Below are 24,235 nucleotides of genomic sequence, written 5' to 3' on the forward strand. Positions count from 1 at the left end.
GCCTTCAGCATGTCTCCTTCAGCGAGCTGTCTGGTTACAGGTTTCAGATCTGGACTGCAGAGTTGCCCAGGGGTTACACTAGTGTAACACTATAGAGCCGTCTCTCGAGGTTTTACTTAGCTTTAAGCAGCAACTGACTCTTGTTTTGTTTTGTTTGTTTCTAGTTTTTGACGTGTTTCTGTTTTGGTCTGACTAGGAGGAGCCTGATCTGGTTAGTGCAATTTATGGCCGAGGGATAGCCTATGGAAAGAAGGGCCTACATGTGAGTATGTGCTAGCCGCGCCTGCCGCCGTGCCCACGGGGCTTGACGCACACGAGCCTTTGTCCACACTGCTTCTCGTCCACTCAGCTCTGCCAGGACGTAGACAAGAAAGGGGTGGATGATCACCCCAGGTGCCATGGCTAGAGGTGGGCAACCAGGCTCCCCGGGTCTTCCAGGTCAGCCAGAGTCTAACTGTGTTCCCAGACCATTCCCCGAGAATGCAGAGCCTAGGCAAGGTTGCCACAGGGGGACCCTCAGCCTGGGATCCACGCACAGCTGTGACAAGTTGATGGAAGAACACGGGTCTTTTGGTTTGGTTTTAGCATGTGGCATTTATTTTTATTTGCTACATTTTATACTTTTTGCAGATAGGGAAAGGTCTTTGCCGCAGCAACAAGTCCTTCCCTTTATTTCCCCGAGGAAGGTGGTGGAGGTGACAGCGAGCTCTGATCACGAAAAAGCCCCCGTGCTGTGAGAGTGCTTTCCCAAGACTGCGCAGTGAATGGCAGGGTGCCCTTAAGATGAGCGGGTTTAGAGTGTTGTCCACAGACCCTTTATCAGACTCCCAACTAAAGACCAGCATGTCAAATAGCGCCTGGAGAAGAACCATCATTTCTGTAACTTTAACATTAGAAAACAGTCTTTAATATTTTATTAAATATTTTAATTAAAATGTATTAAAGTTTAAAATATTCTACTATGCTGACACTGGCTTGGAGAAGATTGATAAGATAAGTTACAGCTATGCCCTTCTGAGACATGGGGGACTGGGCACACAGCCCTGTGACCATGGTGTTGAGGATACAAAACCTTTTCAGTCATAGGTCAGCAGGGACCAGGGGCAAATTGTCACATAGCCTTCAGATATGTGCTGCTTCCTGTCCCTATGTCTAAATTTTACAGTTCAACATGTAACTTGTTTTGTCTTTAGCAGAAACTTAAATGTGCAATTTTAAGCCTAAAGTCAACACACACATGCTCAAGAGAATTTAGCTAGGCTGGTCACGGTTTTGATCAACACTTGGCATTTCCCTGTTCCTCACTCCCTGGCGGGTGTCATTTCCAGGCTGGCATCCATGTGTTCACCCTGGGGATTGGATAGGTTACGTTTAGATAGTATCTGCCATCTGTGAACTTGACGTAAGAATCCAGGATCAGTGTGCCCCTTCCTCGAGGGTGGGGATTTGGGCGAGTTGAGCAGCTGGCCTGACAGCGCCCCTTGAACAGACCTGGCAGAGTGTTTGTGCAGAACTGAAGTTTGTGTTCGTCTCTGAGCAGCGACTTCGCTGGTGCCTGCATCGTTAGTGTCTCAGAAGATCTTGCCGCTGTTCAAGCAGCAGTGTGTCTCATACTAAGCTAATACCTTTTCAAGGACATTAAGAATGCTGAGCTTGCTCTGTTTGAACTGAGCCGAGTAATTGCCTTGGAACCTGACCGTCCAGAGGTATTTGAGCAGCGAGCTGAAGTGAGTGTGGTTTTCTTTTTCCCTCTGTTATTGAACTAGCTGAAATTCAGAGCCGTTTCCTATGATTTTATTACTATAACAACGTTTAATGTTCCTTTCTGCTGAATTGTGTTCCTACCGAGTTCCCAAGGCCTGAAGTTGGTGGCCGTTACTAGACAACCATGGGATGAGGGATGCCCTTGAAGCAACATGAGAGTGATATTTGGTGTGAAAACATGTGGTTATGTTGTCTGCTTCTCCAGCGGATGCTCATGAAAGAGATGCCCTTCACCGTATTGCACATGTAAATGACTTAACAAAACTGAGATAGCAGTTTGGATAACCTGAAGTATGTAGCCCTTGGAAGCAGTTATTGCGCTGGTGTGGAAGGGAGGGGAGAGGGTGAGTGAGCGAATGCGTGAAGGAGTGAGTTGCCTGAGTGTTCACACTTGTGCTCATGGACAGTTCTGTGAGATGGACTGCCTGCATAGACGCTGAGCAGGTAGGTTTGCTGGAGAGACAGAGGCATGGGAGGGGTGCCTGCAGTGTCTGCTCAGTGGAGTCAGTAGGTGACCTGCACAGAAGCTGATGGGTGTGCTAGGCTGCTTGGGAGGTAAGAACAGCAGGAGGAAGGTGTTCCCAGAGAGAGGAGAGTGCCAAGACGCCCTTCGTGGCTTTAAATCCGTGTGTTCTTGTAGTAGTGATGGGCTGTTGGGGTCATGTGTGCTAACCCGTGTGTGGAGTCAGTTGTTTGATATGGGGTGACTTTTTTCTCTCTTGAGAGGGAGAAGAAGTAAGTATTGAAGCCCTGGGTGTTCACTCACTCCAAGACTGCGTCTGGAGGTCTCATCCTCAACTTGTAGTGTCTTAGTTCAGTCTCTTAGTATTTTTACATTTTGTTGGGGACTTGGTTTTAATGTAATTTTTCTCAGTGATGTAGTTCCTCAGCTGTTCCTTTTGGGTCTCACCATTGGGCTAGGTGGCTGGAGTCCTGCCCCCACAGCAGGAGGCCCTTGTATAATAGTGGTTGGGCTGACCATTCTGTGTCCCACCAAATCCGGGTGGGCTTGCTGGTATTTCCCTCAGGACTCTGGGGCTGCGTTAAATGATTCTGATAAACCAGGATTTTAGTTAAGACTTGCATATTTTTAAATTTTGCACATCAAAGAAAAAACAGATTGCTTATCTAAAATGGTGTTGGTGATTAAAACAATAATTTTCTATTGTCTAAATACACAGAGCTATTTATGACAGTCAGCAGTCACTACATCATGATTTCGCTGCTAAATTGCAGCCTGTCCTGGCTGACTCAGAACTAATTTGTGAGACACGTTGCTTTTGTATTTCCTGAAATAATCTGTATTTGATGAAAATATCTTAACCATTTAACTTATCCATTACGATGGATATTAGCAGTTGTGCCAAGATGTGATAGTTTTTATCTAGGGGTTAATAAAGAAGAGAAGGGCATCTTTCCTTCCAAATGGTAGCTCCACCCCACCCTGTGCTGAGTTCCAGGCCATATATCCATTTCTTTCCTCTTTGGAAGCCACTGCTGATGTTTGGAATGGGCCCACCCAAGTGCTCTCCCTGGCTGTGCTGAGCTCCTGCAGAGCAAGTGACCAGTTGTAACCCAGGGTGAACATGACCTTTCTTAGAGCACCCTGGTTAGAAATTGCTGGAATGATGATTGCTTGGGCTCAAGTGCATGGGTTTGGTTGCATGAACACAGGGACCCACTGGGGTTTTCTTATATCTTGTTGACTTCCTTCTAGGTGTTGGGCTGTCATAGTGTTGTCATTCTGCCTGGACCACAATGACTACTGGCTCTAAGGGGCTTCTCATGGGCAGACCATTTCCCCTGTGATGCTGAGTGTGGTTGATGAGTTGGGCTGACAGGCACCTGGATACTAGAAAGCATCCTTCATCTTTCACTCCCATAGGGAGTAGAACTAGAGACCATGAAGGACCAACTGCCAGGACATGTCCATCTGTCCTGGTGGTTGAATGTGCATGTGCCAAGTTTTTACTTAAAAAGTGAACATGGCATCAGAAAAGGGGGTCTTATTTCAGGGAGAGCCATATCTGGTATGCATAGAGTAGACTCAGTAGCAAGGCAACTGCTTGACTCACATCCCTGTCTCCTCTCACTGCACTGAGCCTAGTGGTCTTTCTGTGCATCCACCTATGCCTGCATGAGGCCATAGGCTGCAGCTTGCTACAGGGAGCTTTGTGAGTGGTTTATGGTTCAGCGGAATTGAGAAATTAAAACTCTGACAGTGTAGGGCTGGTTGTAGGAACTTTTCCTGATTGCATGTTTTGGATTTCTAGATTCTGTCCCCTTTGGGACGAATTAATGAAGCCGTAAATGATCTCACTAAAGCTATTCAGCTTCAGCCCTCGGCACGGCTGTACCGACACCGGGGGACCTTGTACTTCATATCTGAGGTGATTGCCCTAGAACTATTGGTCCACACCTCACTTCTCCCACCATTCCAGGAGCCACTCTCTGCTAGACTGGGTTCAGTTTAATGTCGGTGCTACAAGGCACCCGTGAGAGCATTGTTTTTGACAGGAATTAAATGCAATAGAGATTAATAAGGGCCAGTCATGTTTCCACGTTTGGGCTTCAGCAGTGTCAAATTCTAGGCTGGCAGGAAAAGGTTGCAGTTTGGTTCACAGCTCCTATCTAGAGGTACAACTTGAGGTTGTCTCAGATTACAGTCTGAGAGCTGTAATCAGAACCTGTGAGGCTTCCAGACCATCCTGCTTAGGTGGGCGGGGTCTAGCTAGAGTCTCTTTCTGTCACTGTGGCTCCAGGGCACAGGTGTCGTGAGCTGGCAGTACTAACCACGCACGCACGCACGTGTAGACCCGAGCTTCAGCTCACCACAGTGAAGACGCAGCACAGCCTGGTCATTTCCCAAGGGTCCAGAGTGAGAAAAGGTGGCCTTGTTGGTGTTTGGAAGGATACCTTTCCCGTGGTCAAGACAGAAGGCCTAAAATTCAGGCTCTGTGAAGCCGGTTAGCAGGACGAGGACTGCTAGTGTGGCAGGACTGCTTCGCCGCGCCATTACTTTCAAGGCCAACAAGGGCACAGAACCCGATTAGGGGTTTTCCCTCTGCCCGTTCCACGTCGAATAAACACAATCTTATCTTTCCTCCTCCTTTCCATAGGACTACGCGACAGCCCACGAGGACTTTCAGCAGTCCTTGGAGCTGAACAGAAACCAGCCCACAGCCATGCTGTACAAAGGCCTAACTTTCTTTCACAGAGGACTTCTGAAGGTGAAGCTGCGCTGCCTGCGCCTGCGCTGCTGTGCCCGCTTCGCTTGTGGGGAGCGGGAGGACTCAGTGGGATTGATCTGAGGCATCTGATGCGTCTGGGAATGTCACAGGTCTCTTTGTGTGTGTGTTTTCTGGCTAGTAGACATCCGTCTTCCTCTGGGGCAGTGCTGAGCACTCTGGCTCCAGGTCACGGGCCTAGAGGGGCTGTGTGTTGTGGTTTTGGGCGAAAATCATAGGGGGTACCAAGTCTGATTTAGAAGTTGGTTTGATAGCGTGGCCCAGGTGAGAAGGACAAGAGACTGATTGGAGACCTTTACAGGTCCTGTTGGGACTGAGGAGACTTGACCCAGCTGCGGCTGGTGATATGACCAGTATGACTAGTATGACCCTGGACAGGGATCCCAGGGCAGTAGGCGGAGTAGGGCACTGTAAACAGATCAAGTCACCTGACTGATGAGGAGTGTTGTGGGTTGCTTCCTGCTGGGCAGTCCTTTCCTGTCCTTGTGTCTCTGTGGGGGTCCTGCTGGCTTCACAGAGTTGCTACCTGGACCATAGAGCCACACAAGGCCTCAAGTGTGGGTGGTACCCTAGTACAGGATAATACAAGCATTTGATGAAACATGGGCTGGCCTGAGAGCTGTACACAGCCAGCTGCCTTTGTAGCGAGTGCTCTGTGGGATGAAGCAATTGTGTGTAGACGTGGTCGTGAGTCCAGGGTTGAAGACTGGGACAGGCTTTGTCAGCACAGGATGGAGAGTGTCTTCAGCAAGAAGAACATGCATCTTGGCTCACCAGACAGTCCTGCCATGGAGCAGGTAGTACTGTGTGGTCATTAGCTTGTCTTTAGACCTGCCCCCGCCCCATGGCCCTGAAGTACTCAGGAGGGAGCCTAAGCAGTGACAGTGTCTGCAGCAGCCACCTGTCACAGTGGCTGTCACAGGCCGTCCAGAGAACCCCGAGAGAGCTGAGAACCCACGCAAACCCTGCACCATCTTGTCAGAGGACTAGAGGCCCTGTGCACTGTAGTAGCTGCAGGAATCCCAGGGGACTGCAGATGTGTTTGAGGATGGCAGGTTTGTCTGGGCAGAGGCCACAGCCAGTTCTCAGTGTTGACGATGGAACTTGTTGTGTGGCCTGTGCTTAGAAATAACAGGGCAGCTACTGTCACGGGCAGAGCACATGGCCTTGGGGGTCAGGCTGTGATCCTGCTTGAGCCCTGCTAACCCTGCAGGATATGCAGCTGAACTCTTTCAGCTTCTTGCATATCCGTAAAGTAGGCACGGCCTCTGTCTCCTCTCAAAGCCCCCACCAGATCCAGTGGCATCCTGTATGAGAAAAGTGTAACCATCGTTCATTTATCAGGAAAAGTTTAATCTGTGTTTTATAGATGTTTTTTAAAAGCTCCCATCCCACTGAAAACCAAAAGGCAAAAATTGTGCTAGTTCTTTGTATGTTCCTCACATCCCATGTGCCCGTGCCCAGAGTGTCTAGAAGAAAGACTTCCCTAGGTGTGGAGCTACCTCAGGGATGTAGGCCTTGCTGGGCTTTGTGCATCCGCTATCTGCGTCCCCTCCGTTCTTCACCTTTTCTCACAGCCTCAGGCCACCATGTTGCTCTCAGAGGTAGCCTCAGAGGAGAAAAGAGACGTGGAAAAGGCCATGCTCCGAATATTAGTTAAAGGAAGGCATATCCCAGCCGCCAGTGCACTCTATTTGTTAGACAAAGCTGGGCAGAGGCACAGGGCAGTCTCCTGAAACAGACTTGGAGAGTGAGGCTCGGCTTGGTTCATTCAGATCTCCACACCCTGGCCAGTGCTTTCATTCTCTGGGCATTCAAAGTCCCCCAGGGGAGGGGTCCTCTTCCCGCTGTGCTGAGTCACATACATGGGACAGTGGAGGAGGAGTGGGGGCTCTTTGTGGTGGTTTACCCACGCTGTCCACAGGCACAAAGCTTCAGACTCAGCCGTGGCCTTGAGCTGACAGTCTTAAGGTGGGTCTGGTCAGGCTCATGGCAATTTAGAAAGTAATTAAGTAGGTGACTTTATTTTGTAAGTACCTTTTATGGAAGGACATTAACCATTTTAAAATGTCTTATTTATGTACTTTGTTATAGAAAGGGCCTGACTATGTAGCCCAAGACGGTCTTCAACTTGTGGCCCTCGTGGCTCAGCTTCCTAGTAGATGATTTTATGTGGGCCCCACCGTACCTGGGCAGGCGCACACAGCTTCCCATTGTGGTGGATGGAGCCCTTGCCCATCCACGTAGTCCATGTCATAAGGACATTTTAAGCTCTTCACCTTGAGCTGTATGGGGAGTAACCAGTGAGGCTGGTGAGGATGGAGTGGAGAGGGTGGTGTTTGCCAAGCCCATGGCTCTGAAGCATCCGTACTTAGAGGTTGCTTCATCTGAGATAGTCTCTTGCTCCCAATGGCGTAAAATCTTGATTCTACTGTGTCCCTCTTTGGCAGCTGAGGTAGAGAGCTGAGCAGTGCTTAGACAGGAACCCTGAAACCAAAGACTCTTAAAAGCTGAAGAGACTCAGACTTTGAAGAACTGTGGCGTCCACGCATGCTGTAAGTGGAGCGGGCAGCAGATGCCCACTGGGCATCTCCCCTGGATGTCCACAGACACTGCAGGCTTAACACGCCCCAGCCCCCTCTCCCTACTGTCCTCCCGCACTCCTGTGGTGGCCACTGCCCTTGCCTTCCCTCATACTCTCCAGCCTAGAAACTCCCTGCCCCATCTTTCCCATCTCACTGCCACCGGATTCTGTCTCTGTTTGCCTTCAGAAATGTCCTCAGGGACACTCACCTAGAACTTTCATTATCTCCTGCCCAGATGCCCACTGACCCATCCTGGGGCCTGTTCCCTTCCCTACCCCAACCTGCTGCTCTGCCCTGTCACCGTCCCTTCCCCGAGGCCAGCGCGGGTACCAGCCAGGTGCTGTCCTAGTCCACTCAGACCTGTGTGCACTGTTTGGATTTCCTACCATTCCTGGCTCTGAGCTGCACACAGCGTAGCCCTGTGCTCTCCCCTCGCTCTACTGTCCAGTCCCTAGAGCACTTGGCTGTCACTTCCTTCACTTTACTCCCAGAGCCTCACTCCTCTTTGTTTTAGCCTAACGTTTATGCTAATAACTCCGTTACGTAATTGGCTTCCTATTCTAACTAGACTGAGTGTTCTAGAGGACAGAGGTAATGACTTGCTCATCTGGTACCCATCCCTCAATTCCTCACTCAGATTCGGGTACATAGTAGGCGCTCAATATGTGTTTGTTGAGTAGAAGTATCATCATAGTCCTAAAGGCTTAGGTCTAGGCCCCTTCAGTAGCCCCACTCAGAGCTGAAGCTCCCTAGCAGTTCATCCTCCCTGCCCTTGCCTCAGGTGCCTGAAACCAACCCCTCTGACCATGCAGCCCCACCTCTCTACATAGACTCTGGGCACAGAGACAGATGGGTTTTCAAGTCCTACAGTTGGGCTGTTCGCAGACCATCTTATGCCTGCCAGTCATCAGATACGTATTGAGTGCCTGCCATGTACAAGACATGTGACACCAGCCGCTCTCCGACAGCATCTGAGGGACAGCTGTGATGTTGTCTGAAGTCAAGTCTTTCTCCTGAAGTTGCAGGGTTACTTTAGCGCTATTTAGTCCTGTTGGAGAAATGTGAAGCCACTGTATGTTTTTCTAGTATGGTAACAGTAACATCATGTCAGAGTGCAGGTGTGGTGGGCACACATTTTTAGGTTGTCTCTTGATCTGCTACCTTTTAGTAGCAGTTTTCACATTAGGATATGGGTATGAGCAAGAGTGCTCTGGATTCCTCTTGGTGGCTACAGCACCCCAGTCCTCATCTGCATCCCAGCTGCTGTGCCCAGCACCCCAGTCCTCATCTGCATCCCAGCTTCTGTGCCCAGAGCCCCAGTCCTCATCTGCATCCCACCTGCTGCCCCAGCTGTGCAGTGCCCCGTCCTCATCTGCATCCCACCTGCTGCCCCAGCTGTGCCCAGAGCCCCAGTCCTCATCCGCATCCCACCTGCTGCCCCAGCTGTGCCCAGAGCCCCAGTCCTCATCCGCATCCCACCTGCTGCCCCAGCTGTGCCCAGAGCCCCAGTCCTCATCCGCATCCCGGCTGCTGTGCTGTACCAGCTGTGCCAAATGCCCTATCCTTGTTCTGTTTTCTTTCACTGTTTCCCTGTAGAACTAAAGACTCCCGATTGCCAACTCAGGAGCCTTTTTTGCTTTTCCTTTGTGCAGTTTATATCTGTCTGTCTTGTTGATTGAGTTTAAAGTGCAGCAGGCTGTCATTTTGAATAATCTCACAGAGCTGTTGAGTTTCCTTGGCTCGTTGGGCTGTCACGGATTGAAGAAATGATGTTCGTATGAAGGTGAAATCGTTACCTCTCCAGCACTACTGAGTTAGACAAGGCAGCAGCTCTGTCACCATGGGAAGCCTGAGGCTGTTTTTATGGAGATGCGTTGTTTTCTTTACTGTTAGAATCACATTCGTTGCTTACGTCATTTTTGATCCTATGTAAGATAACTGCCAGAGACAGGTGTGGCATGTATGTAGCCTTCAGTGATGCAGGTGGAGTTAATGCGAACGGCTCATTCTCTGCATATCTCCACAGGAAGCCATCGAGGCCTTCAAGGAAGCTCTGAAACAGAAAGTTGACTTTATCGATGCATATAAAAGCCTAGGACAGGCCTACAGGTGAGTGACAGTGGGCTGAAAGGAGACGAAGGCATTGCCACCCCTGCTGGCACAGCTCTCTGAGGGCCAGCCCCTCAGGGTCACGATAGTCATAGTGGTGTATGGGTATAAATTCCTGGATTAGTGTCGTGCCTGGCACTGGACAGCGCTGGGTGATAGACACCATCGCCACTTGCCAGGCTGTGTGGTGGGAAAGTCAGTCCAGTACGGGAAGCTGTGACTAGGCCCTCACCTCTTGGTTCTATACAATGCTTCACTATTAGAATATTCAACTTTAAAAGGCAATCTCACCCTGATCAGAAAGGCAGGTGACATGGTTGATGTGGGAACACACGAGCTAGGAGCCTTGAGATTTGAATGCTGAGGTGTGCCACTGTTGGCTGTCTGGGCTTCCTTTGTTTTGCCCGTAAAGGAGCCATGTGGCTACACGGGAAAGGCTCTTAGAGAAATTCCACCCTCCAAATACAGAGGGTGATTTGGTTTTGGAGATCAGAAAGTTAATTTTTCCTAGAGAAATCCAAAAACGTGAGCACCTGGAATGCTGTGTGTTAGATTCCTAAGTGTTGTGAAGTCTGCACAACTGTGTGTGAGGTGTTCAGGTAGCGGAGACACACTTCCCTCGGGACCGCCCAGAGGACCCGCCGCCCAGAGCTCATCACAGTTGTTCAATCCTTAGAGAGCTGGGCAATTTTGAAGCAGCCACTGAGAGCTTCCAGAAGGCCCTGCTGCTCAACCAGAACCATGTGCAGACCCTGCAGCTCCGAGGGATGATGCTCTACCACCATGGCAGCCTGCAGGAGGCTCTGAAGAACTTCAAGGTGAGCCTCACCGGCAGACAGAGCTGTGGCTGGGGTTCTTGCTGGAGGAACCATAAGTACCTGCACATGCCACACAAAAAAAGAGGAATCTGGACATGGTTTACCCCTTTAATCCCAGCACTTGAGAGGCAGAGGCAGGCAGCTCTTGGTGAGTTCAAGGCCAGCCTGGTCTACATAGCAAGTTCTAGGCCAGCATAGTTGTCTGGATGAGACCCTGTCGAGAGGAGGGTGGGAGAGGGAAAAGGAGGGAGGGAGCTTTGCTTTGGCCTCTAGACTGCTTTAGAACTTACATGAAGTTTGGCTCAACCTGGAAGGAGAGCCCTAGCCCATGATGCACTAATGCAGCCTTTTGTCTTCAATGTAGCGATGCCTTCAGCTGGAACCATACAATGAAGTGTGCCAGTACATGAAGGGGCTCAGCCACGTGGCAATGGGACAGTTTTATGAAGGAATTAAAGCACAAACAAAAGTTATGCTGAATGACCCTCTCCCCGGCCAGAAGGCGAGCCCAGAGTACTTGAGGGTGAAGTATCTCCGAGGTAAGCAGAAAGTGGTGGGAGTTTTTTATTCCATGCCCAGCTGTGGGCGTCCTGCCGCTCTGTGAGATGGTGGAGTTGAAGGTGGGCCTCCTGTCTCTAGCTGCTCTTGCTCCTGGAGGTTTCAGGACTAGGGCCTCAATATCTTCTGAGACAGCCCTGATGTTCTTCCCGCCTTACCTACAGGTCTTCTAAACCCACAGAAGGTTGGCTTGAGTAAAAACACATCTACAGTTGGACGTGAGGTTCTTTGTAGATAGTACGTCTCGTGGCCTCTCACCTCACTGAAGCAGGAAAGTCCCCTGCATGGGGTTTTCGTTGCTGAGAGTTACCTGGCATCTCTGATCTTCATTCCGTTCTGTCACAACCCCCTGTATCAGAGAGACCTGGTGTGGTGAGAAAAGGAGCAATTCTTGAATTAGTCACAGCCTTGCTTTTCTCCATGTCTGTCTTCCAGTATACATATTCCTTCCACAGCAACCCCCCACATCTTCCTGTGTTACATACACTTCTTCATATGTGCATACACACATCTTACGTGTATACACACATCTTGCTATGTACACATACATTTTCCTATATATACACATATAGACACAACTTTATACACACATCTTTCTGTATATACACACAGACATATTCCTATGCACACACACTAACACACCTTATGTAGACACACACATCATCCTGTGTACACACACCTTTTATATACACACACACAAGCACACCTTCCTATGTATACACACATACTTTTCTGTGTACACACACATCTTCCTGTACACTTACACACACATATTCCTACACACACACACAACACACCTTCAGATACACTCACATAAACATCTTTTATATACATCCACATCTTTTTATTCATACACACACACACATCTTCCAGTGTACATAGACACACCTTCTAATGTACACAGACATACACATTTTCCTGTGTGCACACATGAATCTTCCTGTATTTGTTTACACACACACACACACACACACACACACACACACACACATCTTCGGTGTATACATATGTTTTCCAGCACACATGCACATTGTCTTAGGGTTTCTATTACTGTGATAAAACACCATGACCAAAAGCAACTTGTGAGGGAAAGGGTTTATTTGATCACATTTAGATGTTAGAGTCCATCGCTGAAAGAAGTCAGGGCAGGAACCTGGAGGCAAGACTTAAAGCAGAAGCCATGGAGGGACACTGCTTACTGGCTTGCTTCTCGCAGCTTGCTCAGCCTGCTTTCTGAAACACCCAGGACTACCTGCCTAGAGACGGTACCACTCACAGTGGGCAGGGCTCTTCCACATCAATCACCAGTCAAGAAAATGCCATGCAGACTTGGCTGCAGACTGCTGTTATAGAGACATTTTCTCAGTTAAGATTCCCTCTTCCCAGATATATCTAGGTTTGTGTCAAGTTGACAGAAAACAGCCCCCCCCATACATACATCTTCCAGCATGCACACACGTGTATCTTCCAGCATGCACACACGTGTATCTTCCAGCATACACACGTGTATCTCCCAACATGTACACGTGTATCTCCCAGCATGCACACGTGTATCTTCCAGCATGCACACACGTGTATCTTCCAGCATACACACGTGTATCTCCCAACATGTACACGTGTATCTCCCAGCATGCACATGTGTGTATCTTCCAGCATGCACACACGTGTATCTTCCAGAATGCACACACATGTATCTTCCAGAATGCACACACATGTATCTTCAGTATGCACATACATTACTTTCCCATTTATTTAGGAAGGTTTTTTGGTGTCTTATAACCACGTATTTTGCCTTTGTTTTCATTAGCCCTTGAGAACAACATTATTGTAAGATAGAAAAAAGATACAATCCATGTATATAATTTTAAGTTAGTAATAGCCATATTAAAACATAAAAGCATAAGACCTGCAAAATGGCTCAGTGGGTAAAGACAGTTGCCACCAAGCCTGTCGACCTGAGTTCAATCCCCAGCACCTACCTGTTGGAAAGAAAAAATTGAATCCCACAGATTGTCCTTAGACTTGTACATGCATATTATAGCACACACATGCCAATCCTCAAATAGGTAAAAATGAAAAAATATTTAAAAGAATTGAAAGAACAAGTGAGTGGAGTTAATTTTAATGATATATTTTATTTTATTCAGTGTATCTAAAATTTTAATTCAGGATAAAATTAATAGAAAACTATTCATTAGACTTTTTTAAATTAATTTTTTGGTCTTCTGAGGTAGCATCCTCATCTTGTAGCCCAAGATGGCTTAGAACTCATGGTGATCCTCCTGTCTCAGCCTTTACATGCATAAGCCACCATTACTGGCCTCCTTAGGGATACCATGGTTTGGGGATGGGGATACGGCTCACTGGTTAAGAGGACCCAAGGTGGATCCCAGCAACCACACGTGGCAACTCAGAGCCGCTTTACTGAGCTCCAGGAGGATCCAACATCTCTGTTCGCCAAGGGCACCTGCACTCATATGAATATATCCACATTCAGATACACACGCATGCACATACATGCACATATGCACGCACATGTGCATACACAATTTTTAAAATAATCAAAATCTTTTTAAAAATTTACATTCCATGATTTTTGCTGTAGGTCTTTAATGTCTGAGATGTATTTTGCAATCATAGGACATTTCAGTTTGAATGCTAATCTTTTGTTAGCCATACTTGATCAGAATTTGAACTTCATAGACATTCTAGTTGAAGAAAAATAGATTGATACATGCATGTTGTCCCAAGCATACTGAAGTTTCTAAAAACTGAATCAAGTATCAACAGCCCAGGGTCCATCTCTTGGACGGCTTGCCCTTCGCACTCTTCCTGGTCTGTCAGAGCTGGTACAGAGAGTGGCACCTGATGGGGCTAAGCACACCCGTCACATTCCTTCCTGCACATCTCTGTAGAGATTGCGGCTGTCAGCTCCTGGTCCATCAGGGCTGGCAGAGCCCCAGGCTCAGGCTGGTACTTCCCTTGGAGTTCAGGCTCTGAGACAGAACAGTGAGCTCTTTGGCTCTCTTCGTGGAAAGGTATTTAAGATGTGGTCAAAGAAGACCCCAGCAGACTGACATAGACCTGATCCTTGTGCTTCAAATCAGTAGCAGGCTTCTGCAGTCCTGTAGCCGTCTTTCAGAATTCCTACATTAATGGCAGCGTGGTTCAAAGCATCCATGTGGTGGCTTGCTCTCACAAGCGCTTCCTTGGCAGTATCTGGGTTTGGCAGCTCCTTTCCTATCTACAGAGTATTCTCGATATCTGCACGCACACCTTGATACCCCCCTGACGGAATATAACATTGACACGGATCTACCGGGCAGCTTCAAGGACCACTGGGCCAAGAACCTGCCTTTTCTCATAGATGGCTACGAAGAGCAGCCAGGCCTGCAGCCTCATATCAAGTAAGTGCTGTGTGGTGTGGCTTTCCGGAACCCAGCTGGGAGCTCCCCTTTGTTTGCAGGGATTGGCTCTCGGTGTGAGTTCATCCGGTGTGCATTCATCCAGGCAACCTCAGACTCAGGATCCCACTGAGTGCTCATCTTTCTTCATCGATAGATGGGCAACCTCAGACTCAGGATCCCACTGAGTGCTCATCTTTCTTCATCGATAGATGGGCAACCTCAGACTCAGGATCCCACTGAGTGCTCATCTTTCTTCATCAATAGATGACTCTTGCCCAGGTTCCTATTAATTTCTTTTTGCAGTTTGTATGCCACCAACTGTTTCTCTTAGTTGATAAGGTACCTTGAAACTTTCTTACAGAGGTTGCTTCTCCTGCTAGCCTAACCTTCTGCCCTCATTTTGTGCAACCTTTACCCTTCAGATCCCTGGAGGCCTACGGGCAATCTTTAATAAGCATTATTTTTTGCTGGTTGCTGGCAAAACAAATTTTTGCAATTTGAAAGCTTAGCTAGGTGTGGTAGTGCAGTTATAATCCCAGCACTAGTGAGGTGGGGCCGGGAAGCTCGGGTTCAGGGCCAGCTGAGGAACCCAGGTTAAAGTTACACTGCTGGACAGCCGCTGCTGCAATGGGCAAATGCAGATGTGCGTAAGGGCCGTCAGCCCAGAACAGGGCAGAGTAGAAAACTGTTCCCAAACGTCCAGCAGTGCCTTAAAGTTGAGAAATCGCTGAGTTTGACATTTCTGTTCTCTTTACAAGGGGGGGGGTGAACTTTCATGGGAGAGAAGCATCCGGATAGTGTGCCCACCCGCCCTGCAGTGGAGTGAGGGAAACCTTTTAGGAGTTAATGGGACCCCGTGCTGGAGGCATTCTAGGAACTCCGCAGACCTAACTGCAAGCTCCTCCTAGTAAGAAAGCTTTACCCATTTGGGCCCCCCTAGTCTCTCAAACTAAGACCATGGAAAGTCCAAACCTCACGACTCCCCACACCACATGTTTGAGTCAGTGAAGGAGCAGCTGGAAAGCTTGGACCTTAAGGACTTCACACAGCAAAGTTGTGAATACAGACAGAAAATAACTAAATAAAATGAGCTGTCAGCATGAAGAAGAAACAAGAGACTCTGATGAGTCAGATGGGTTTTTAAAATGAAAGTCAAGTTTTAGGGTTAGAAGATACTGTCACTGAAGTAAAGACTTCAATAATGGGCTAAGCAGGAGGGCAGAGGTGACTGTGAGGAAAAGCTCAGCTGGAAGGAAGTGATAAGCAGAGTAGGGTTCAGAGGACACGAGAGGGAGGGCACACGGAGGGCCTGGAGGAGCCGGCGCACCTGGAATCTAAGGAAAACGGGGAAGCAGCAGTGTTTGAAAGAACTGTGGCCAAGAATTTTCCAAAGTCAGTGAACCACATCAGTCCGCAGTGGTTTTTGGTGCTGTTGTTTCTTTGTTTTCTTCAGACAGGGTTTCTCTGCGTAGCCCTGGCTGTCCTGGAACTAGCTCTGTAGACCAGGCTGGCCTCGAACTCAGAGAGATCCCCCTGCCTCTGTCTACTGAGTGCAGGGAGTAAAGGCGTGCGCCACCACCGCCCGGTGCATTTTTTAAATCATCAAAAGAAATCAGGGCAGGAACCTGGAGGCAGGAGCTGATGCAGAGGCCCGTGGAGGGTGCTGCTTACTGGCTTGCTCCCATGACTTGCTCAGCCTGCCTTCTTACAGAACCCAGCACCACCAGCCCAGGGGTGACCTCACCCAAAAGTGTCTGGGCCCTCCCCCATAACTCGCCAAATAAGAAAATATTCCACAGGCTTGCCTGCAGTCCAGTCTTATGGAGGCGTTTTCTTAACTGGGACTTCCTCCTCTCAGATGACTTTAGCTTGTGTCACATTGACATGAACTACCCAGCACAGGGGGAAGAAAAGGAAAATGGAGTGAAGTCAGTTCACGTCTTTGATAACTGCAATAAATGTCAATGGAACAAGTATCAGTTCAAAGTCATTGTTGGGCCAGGTTTGACCACTTGTTGGAAAAGGCACCGCATACTGTGTATCCAGAAAAGTTCATGGAGCAGATGCTGAGAAGAGGGCCTTGGACTCACCTATGCCACTTACAGGCGTACCACCTTACATGTGGTAGCAGCATGGAGAGACTGCGTGTGATGGGCTGTGGAGCTGGGGGAACTGCCTGGTGCTGTGTGTGTCTTGGCTGAGCTCCAGTAGGGGAATGGTGCATCTGCTGCATCCTTATCGCACTCCTGGTGCTTCTTGCAGGGACGTGCTGCATCAGAACTTCGAGGGCTACAAGCCTGAAGTCCAGGAGCTGATCTGTGTAGCTGACCGCCTGGGCTCACTGATGCAGTATGAAACACCTGGTTTCCTGCCCAACAAGCGGATACACAGAGGTATTCTCTAGAAATGGACTCATTCTGGCCCAGGAACAGGGTCGTCCGGCCATGCTGTCTTTCTTTAGAAGTTGTTATTGTGCTTACTCAGCTCTCCGCATGGCCAGAGCAGAAATGGGCAGTAGTTCACAGTGAGCTGGAGGACGCTGCTGCTCCAGCTGGGCCATGGGCTCTGGCTGCCATGTAGATTTGGAGCCTGGCTCTCCAGCTGTTACTGAAAGTCGGGTTCCTGACCCAGGGCAGTTGTCTCCTTCCTACAGAGGGGAGGAGGAACTTCAGGCTCTCCTTGTTTCTGTAGGAAGCAATGTGGGCCTACAGCCCACCTTCATTTGAGGAGGACACCAGAAGCTCAGTCTTGCTGTTTCACAAGACTTCTGGTTCTTTGTGTGATCACCAGGGCTTGAGAGAAAAGATGAGGACTGGCCCCTTGGAAAGGGTTCTGGTGAACTGTCTTAATCTTTACTTCCCTTAGCCATGGGCTTGGCAGCACTGGAAGTCATGCAGGCTGTACATCGTACCTGGACCAATTCGAAGGTTCGCATGAATGGAAAGACAAGGTTGATGCAGTGGAGGGACATGTTCGACATTGCCGTGAAGTGGAGAAGGTAACTAGTGAGTGAGTGAAAAGCAGCAAAGAGTGCTCCCGTCTGACCAAAGAGTGCTCCCATCAGACCACAGAGTGCTCCCGTCTGACCAAAGAGTGCTCCCATCAGATCATAGAGTGCTCCTGTCAGACCATGTGTCTTTTCTCACCGAGAGGTTTGAATCCACATTTTGCTGACAAAATTGGGCCCTATAAGTTAAAGTAATGAGTTCTTTTCTCCTAAAGTTTGTCAGAAATCACTTTACCTTCATTCTCCAGAACACACTCAGCTTGTGTTCATGAAACAGGAGTGCGGATTGTATGAGCACAGCGTTTCAGATGGGGTCTGGAGTATCCTTCCTCACCTGTGCCTGTCCCCTACGCTCCAGGCCGCCTCTGGATTTCTAGCACTCCTGTACCTGCCCAATACATTAGTTCCTTCTCTCATTGCGAGAAGACCCTGACAGAAAGCAATGTAAGAGAGAAAGGGACTGGGCAGTGGTGGCGCACGCCTTTAGTCCCAGCACTCGGGAGGCGGAGGCAGGTGGATCTCTGTGAGTTTGAGGCCAGCCCGGTTCTTGGGGGAGAGAGGGAGAAGGAGAGGGAGGGTTTGTCTAGGCTCAGGGCTTCCGTCATGGTGGGAGGCATGGCAGCAGGTGGCTCACTTTCTCTGCACTGAATGTGGGTCCCTGCCCATGGAATGGTACCAGTTGGACGTAGGGTGGGTCTCTCCCATCAGTTAATCTCTCTGGAATCTAGTATTTTCCCAGGATCATATAACGCCCATCAAGCTGACAGTTTAGACCAGCCATTACAGCTCATCAGCCTTTGCTGGCTTCTCACTGGTGTGGCCAGACTGCATCAGAGTGTGCTGGTCTGTGTACTCTTTTTAGAAGTTGGAGCCAGTAAGGGCTCCTTCCTCACTTTTGCAGAGAGCCATCTTTGGTTTATCCTGGAAGTGGTGGGTAAGGTCTCAGCCCTCATGAGCTCTGTTTCACAGGATCGCTGATCCAGACCAACCTGTACTGTGGCTGGATCAGATGCCAGCACGAAGTCTCAGCAGAGGTTTCAACAACCATATCAACTTAATCAGGTGGGAACCTTTCATGCCTTGTTCCTGTTGGTGTAGGAGTGCAGCAATATGAGATGTGCCTTGATGGCCTTGATAGGGAACACACCATGGTAGTTCTGCACCCATGAGTTTCACGAGTCCCTTTCTGCTGTTCCAGCCGCAGACAAGCAATGCATACCACACACCTCCACATGTAGAAGATTGCAGACAAGCAATGCATACCATGCACCTCCACATGTAGAAGATTGCTGAAGGGTGGATTCACGAATTAGGGACTGGGGTGTCAATTTTCAAAAAGTCATGAAACAGCTTAGGAAGTGATTAGATGGAGAATTCAGTATTTGCCATAGTATCCACATGGATCTGTTGAGTCCGGGGACCCCCAGCTCCACCCTAAGTACTAAGGGTCACCATAGTATCCTCATGGGTCTGTTGAGTCCGGGGACCCCCAGCTCCACCCTAAGCACTAAGGGTCACCATAGTATCCTCATGGGTCTGTTGAGTCCGGGGACCCCCAGCTCCACCCTAAGTACTAAGGGTCACCATAGTATCCTCATGGGTCTGTTGAGTCCGGGGACCCCCAGCTCCACCCTAAGTACTAAGGGTCACCATAGTATCCTCATGGGTCTGTTGAGTCCGGGGACCCCCAGCTCCACCCTAAGCACTAAGGGTCACCATAGTATCCTCATGGGTCTGTTGAGTCCGGGTACCCCCAGCTCCACCCTAAGTACTAAGGGTCACCATAGTATCCTCATGGGTCTGTTGAGTCCGGGGACCCCCAGCTCCACCCTAAGTACTAAGGGTCACCATAGTATCCTCATGGGTCTGTTGAGTCCGGGGACCCCCAGCTCCACCCTAAGTACTAAGGGTCACCATAGTATCCTCATGGGTCTGTTGAGTCCGGGGACCCCCAGCTCCACCCTAAGTACTAAGGGTCACCATAGTATCCTCATGGGTCTGTTGAGTCCGGGGACCCCCAGCTCCACCCTAAGTACTAAGGGTCACCATAGTATCCTCATGGGTCTGTTGAGTCCGGGGACCCCCAGCTCCACCCTAAGTACTAAGGGTCACCATAGTATCCTCATGGGTCCGGTGTGTCCGGGGACCCCCAGCTCCACCCTGAGCGCTAAGGGTCAGTCACTGTGGTTGCTCCCTTGTGACAGTCTCTGTATTGTCCTGAGCCCTGCAGCTCGGTACCTGGGTGAATGCTTGCCTTTCCTTCCTTTATGGGCTTAGCTACCCTGACAACAGGCATGAACAGATACTGAACAGACCCACTTCAGGGATGCTCTTGGTTTGCCTGCCATTTAGTAAGCATGACTTTAGATAAAATTGGCACTTTTAATACTGTATCATTTCTAAAATACTTCTAACTCCAGAAACCTGGATCAAAAAAATGTTACTCTACCTAACATTTGACATTTAAATTTAGGTTTTAGTGTAAATGTCTTTTTTAATTTCTAGAAGTCATCTTTCCCCCTTTTAATTGCCTCCTCCCTATTTCTCACAGAATGATTTGTGATTCTCTTAGCTAGATTTAGGTGAATTGTAACTGAGGCCACCGTGTCTCCTTGTGTTCTTGCTGAGTGGTGCCCGAGTCACAGGCCCCATGTCAGGATTTGATGAAGGCAGAAAAGGACTCCCAGTGTAGCCAGTAGCCATGCCTGAACTGTCCCAAGAGAGAGAATGGGGTCATACACCAACCCACTGATGAGCTCAGCATGGCAGGAAGCTGTGACCCGTCTAATATAACTGCCTAAGATAGCCATCTATTGTAGCCGTGCCTTCCAGGGAGTCTCAGGGATGGAGGCTGGAATGTGGTGAGCCGTTCATGGGTGGTGAGCAGAGAAGCAACAAGGACAGATGTGTACATGTGGAGGGTCGTGGTGGCAGCAGTGACTGAAAAGATTTGTGAGGGAGCAGCAGACTGGGAACAAAGGAAAGGGTGTGAGGTCTGAGAACAAGCATAAGAGGTGCAGACCCATGCGACCCCTGCAGGGCTGGAGGGAAACTGCAGGTACTTTGCGGCGCTGCAGGGAACTCTGCAGTGGCTCAGCGGTGCCTGGTAAAGTAGCTTCAGAGGAATTCCTTCAGCCTCTAGCTTAGGCCATGGCTGGCCCCTGTCAGCCTGGGAGTAACAAGTGAGATAGTGGGGGCTGGAGACTGAAGCGCTCTGCTGGGGAGAGAAGTCCTACTTGAGCCAGAATGTTGGCACGCAGGCGCTATGAGCATCGGGATGGTGTTCCTGGAACAGCGGGACGCAGACTCGGCTGTTGCTAGACATGAACACCTTCCAGAACATGTAAAGGAAGGAGAAATGGGGCGGGAATGCGAGGATTGTGGTGTTTACAGTGAGGGAAGGAAGACTGCTGAAGAGAAGGAGAGGCAGCGGCAGACGTGCAGACTGCCATAGAGAGCCAGAGATGGCGTGTCCACCTAACGTAGTTGCCGTCAGCTCTGAACTCCATTTAAGCTGAGGGTTTTCCTTACCCTGTGAAGGAACTAAGTCCTGGACCCTTTCTTCCAGGACAGGCTCCAGGAGCCCAGGCTTCCTGCCGAGACGGGGCTAGCTTTCTTATGCTCTCCCACACTAGTCTCAACTCCTTGCTTTCAGAATTAACTGATATTTACATTCCTTTGTAAAATGATGTTTAATTTTACCATTTTTTTTTTTACCTCACAGGGGTCAGGTGATTAATATGAGATACCTGGAATATTTTGAGAAAATACTTCATTTTATTAAAGATAGAATTCTTGTTTACCATGGGTAAGCCTTTGATCCTTCTTCGATGTAAAAGATTGATTCCATACGTCTTTTGTATGCATATTTGTGAAATTTGAAAGTTGAGCCACTGGTAGATAAACAGTCTGCTCAGAAGATTAAAGTTTCCGTCACCTGCCTGCATCTGTGTGATGGCTTCGGAGGCTTTTAGCCTGACACTCAGCACTGTGTTAGTCCCAGTTGCCTGCCAAGCCTCTGTCTGTTGGGGACTTCAGTTCTGAGCGGTGAAATCACCAGCCTGGTCTGAGGACAATGTGGAACCCAGCAGGGTACTTTGATCCTAGCCACATATACTTCCCACTGCAGACTCGGAACAGGACAGGCAGGGTTTTGCTAAGAACCCTGTGCCTGTACATGGGGTGTATGTGAGGACTGCCGGCCATGCCGACCGTGCAGTTTTCTCTGATCTCCTCCACGTGCAGCTCCACACCTGCACACGTATGTGGGGTGTATGTGAAGGCTGCCGGCCATGCTGACTGTGCTGCTTTTCCTCTGATCCATTCTCATCTCTAGCTCTGCATCTGTTAGCTAGGATTGACTTATCTTGCTGCTGCCCAGTTTGAATAGTGTTTATGCCTGGCAGTGGGTTTCAAGATCTCTGAGTACTCAGGATCCTTCCATTAAATGGTATTTACACAGTGACATTCACACAAAGCTCACACACATGCTCCCACATGTTCCAGATCATCTGAACGTCCTATGACACCAACACTCAGCCAGTGCTGTGTTGCTTAGGGGGATGCCAAGCAGGAGGAAGGTCTGGACACTTCTGACAGTTTTCTCAGATGAATCAATGATCTGGGTGGACAATCCTGTCAGTGAGGAGCCCCAGGCTGTTCAGGCCTACAGCGCTGAGCTGCTGTAGCACCGAGCTGTTGGTCCTTAGGAGCAGTTGTTTAAAATTTAAATGAGATCCACTTGTGGTATTTTTACACTAATCTCCATTGCCTCCTCCCTTCTGCTCTCCCCCTCTCTCTTCAAGAGCAAATAATCCAAAGGGCTTGTTGGAAGTCAGAGAAGCTCTAGAAAAGGTACATAAAGTGGAAGACCTTCTTCCAATTATGAAGGTAAGTTTATCATCTGAGTCCCAGATGGGACTGGAACGATGACCTAGCATTTAAGAGCACTGGCTTTGTCCAGGACCTGGGTTCAATTCAGTTCCAGGGGATCTGACTCCCTCTTCTGACCCAGGCACAAGGCATTCAAGATGCACAGACATCCATGCAGATGAAACATACTTACACATAAATAAACTAAAAGAAAATATCTCAGGAGGAATTGGATGAGAGAAAACAAGCAACGTAGAGAGAAAACAAAGCACATATTTTAATGTTGTGCTGTTTTGAAATTTATGAAGGATGTCATCCGAAATCCCAACATAAACACATTGTAAACAGTAACCAAAATCAAGTGCAATGCTGAACCAGACTCAGCCAGAACAGATTTTTGAGGAAGCAGTTGGCTCAGGAAACAAAAGGGGCTTGAGAATAGATGCGCTGAAACTGGACTTGTGGCCTCAGTGTTCCACATGTGGGAGCTCAGGACTGCTATAGTTAGACTGATTCCTGAGAAAAGAGAACCGTCGAGGAACCCCATTTCCCCCAGCTTCCTTGGAGAATGTTCATGGTACCATAGGACAGGTGGCCAGCAGCTGTAGAGGAGGAGGTGCCCAATGCAAGGGTGGAGGGGTCCGTGTTGCCCTGCCAAGTGTCTGCAGGGAGAGCCTGCGGCATAGCAGGGGCTGCTCAGAGAGCCCTAAGCAGAGTTGTCTGGATTGCAGAGCCGAGACTGAGCTGTGGCCTTAAAGGTGGGCAATTCCTGTCTGCACCTCCAGCTTCCTTTGGTCCCAGAGGTGACTCCCTGTGGATTATGGTAGAGTGCACTAGGCCTGTCCTTGATCCCGAACACTGTGCCAGCAGCAACAGCATGAATTTTATGTCTGCCTTAATTTGAAATAGACTCTGAAAGAGTGAAAATGAGATGCACTCCTCTCTTAGAAAGTCAGAACCTGGGAAAGATGTCAGTCCCACTGAAAGCTCACAAGAGAGAGACAGAGAGAGAGAGGGAGAGGGAGAGAGAGAGAAGTGAGACACAGAGAGAGAGAGAGAGAGAGAGAGAGAGAGAGAGAGAGAGAGAGAGAGAGAAGAGAGAGAGAGAGCAAGCTAAAGAGGAAATCCTTAGCTGTGACAAGTGGAAGAAGGATCTCAGCCGGCTTTTGAAGTCCACCTGCCTTGTACTAACCTTCGGTATCATGGCAGTTACTCCCGTGACTGAGGGTGGCAGGACACGCCGTAGAGAAGAACCAGAAGGTGCCGTGGGTCAGCTTCCCAGCTGCTTTCCAGTGCAGATGTCAGGTCGAAGACAAAATCTGCTTGTACAGATAGTGGAAAAGAAAGCAGAGTGTACTGAGGGAAGCCCCCTAACGCCTTGCCAGATGGTGGCAGCTGTGTCGTCTGTAGGAGCCTGTCCTTTGGGTAGGAGCATTTTCAGTCAGAGTGTGGATGTGTTTCAGTCAGAGCGTTTAAAGTGTCCAGGAAATATGTAGCTTGCCGCTTGCTCTGAAGACTATGGAGTGCCCTGGCAGCCTTAGAGAAAAGGACGCCTGCCCCAGCACGTGGCTCGTTAGCTAGGGCCGGCCTCACCCTCCACTCTGCCTCTTCCTGGCCCAGGTGTCTGGCCAGGCTTGTTTCTTTTCGTCAGTGTGCGTTCCCACCTGGTCTTGTTGTAGCATACAGTAAGTACCTGTACTTGTCTTCTGAGAGCCATTCTCTGAAAGAAAGGTGCTTCCTGCCTCAGTTCAGCTGGCAGCCCTGGTAGCCTGCTCTGTCCAGCTGCACCATGCCCTGAGCCTCCAGCCAGCATTTCTGTAGCCCACCAGAGGCCAGGAAAGGCCATTGTCATTGGCTCTCTTACTCC

General features: G+C 49.1%; 1 protein-coding gene across 8 annotated transcripts in view; it reads left to right on the plus strand.

Annotated features, from left to right (window-relative positions):
• Positions 1–24,235, plus strand: part of Ttc13 (tetratricopeptide repeat domain 13) — a 54,045-nt gene that overhangs the window by 22,191 nt on the left and 7,619 nt on the right. For 2 of the 8 annotated variants that reach the window (XM_057753453.1, XM_057753454.1), the window contains exons 5-17: positions 197–262; positions 1,635–1,727; positions 4,038–4,154; positions 4,884–4,994; positions 9,624–9,706; positions 10,383–10,524; positions 10,889–11,063; positions 14,333–14,489; positions 16,752–16,882; positions 17,355–17,487; positions 18,466–18,558; positions 21,221–21,304; positions 22,302–22,386. In XM_057753453.1, the coding sequence (XP_057609436.1) occupies positions 197–262; positions 1,635–1,727; positions 4,038–4,154; positions 4,884–4,994; positions 9,624–9,706; positions 10,383–10,524; positions 10,889–11,063; positions 14,333–14,489; positions 16,752–16,882; positions 17,355–17,487; positions 18,466–18,558; positions 21,221–21,304; positions 22,302–22,386 (1,470 nt within the window). The remainder of the gene's footprint in view (positions 1–196; positions 263–1,634; positions 1,728–4,037; positions 4,155–4,883; positions 4,995–9,623; positions 9,707–10,382; positions 10,525–10,888; positions 11,064–14,332; positions 14,490–16,751; positions 16,883–17,354; positions 17,488–18,465; positions 18,559–21,220; positions 21,305–22,301; positions 22,387–24,235) is intronic. The other 6 variants (XM_057753455.1, XM_057753456.1, XM_057753459.1 and 3 more) reach the window with 4 other exon arrangements.

This window comes from Chionomys nivalis, chromosome 21 (assembly GCF_950005125.1).
Source record: "Chionomys nivalis chromosome 21, mChiNiv1.1, whole genome shotgun sequence".
Lineage (NCBI taxonomy): Eukaryota > Metazoa > Chordata > Mammalia > Rodentia > Cricetidae > Chionomys > Chionomys nivalis.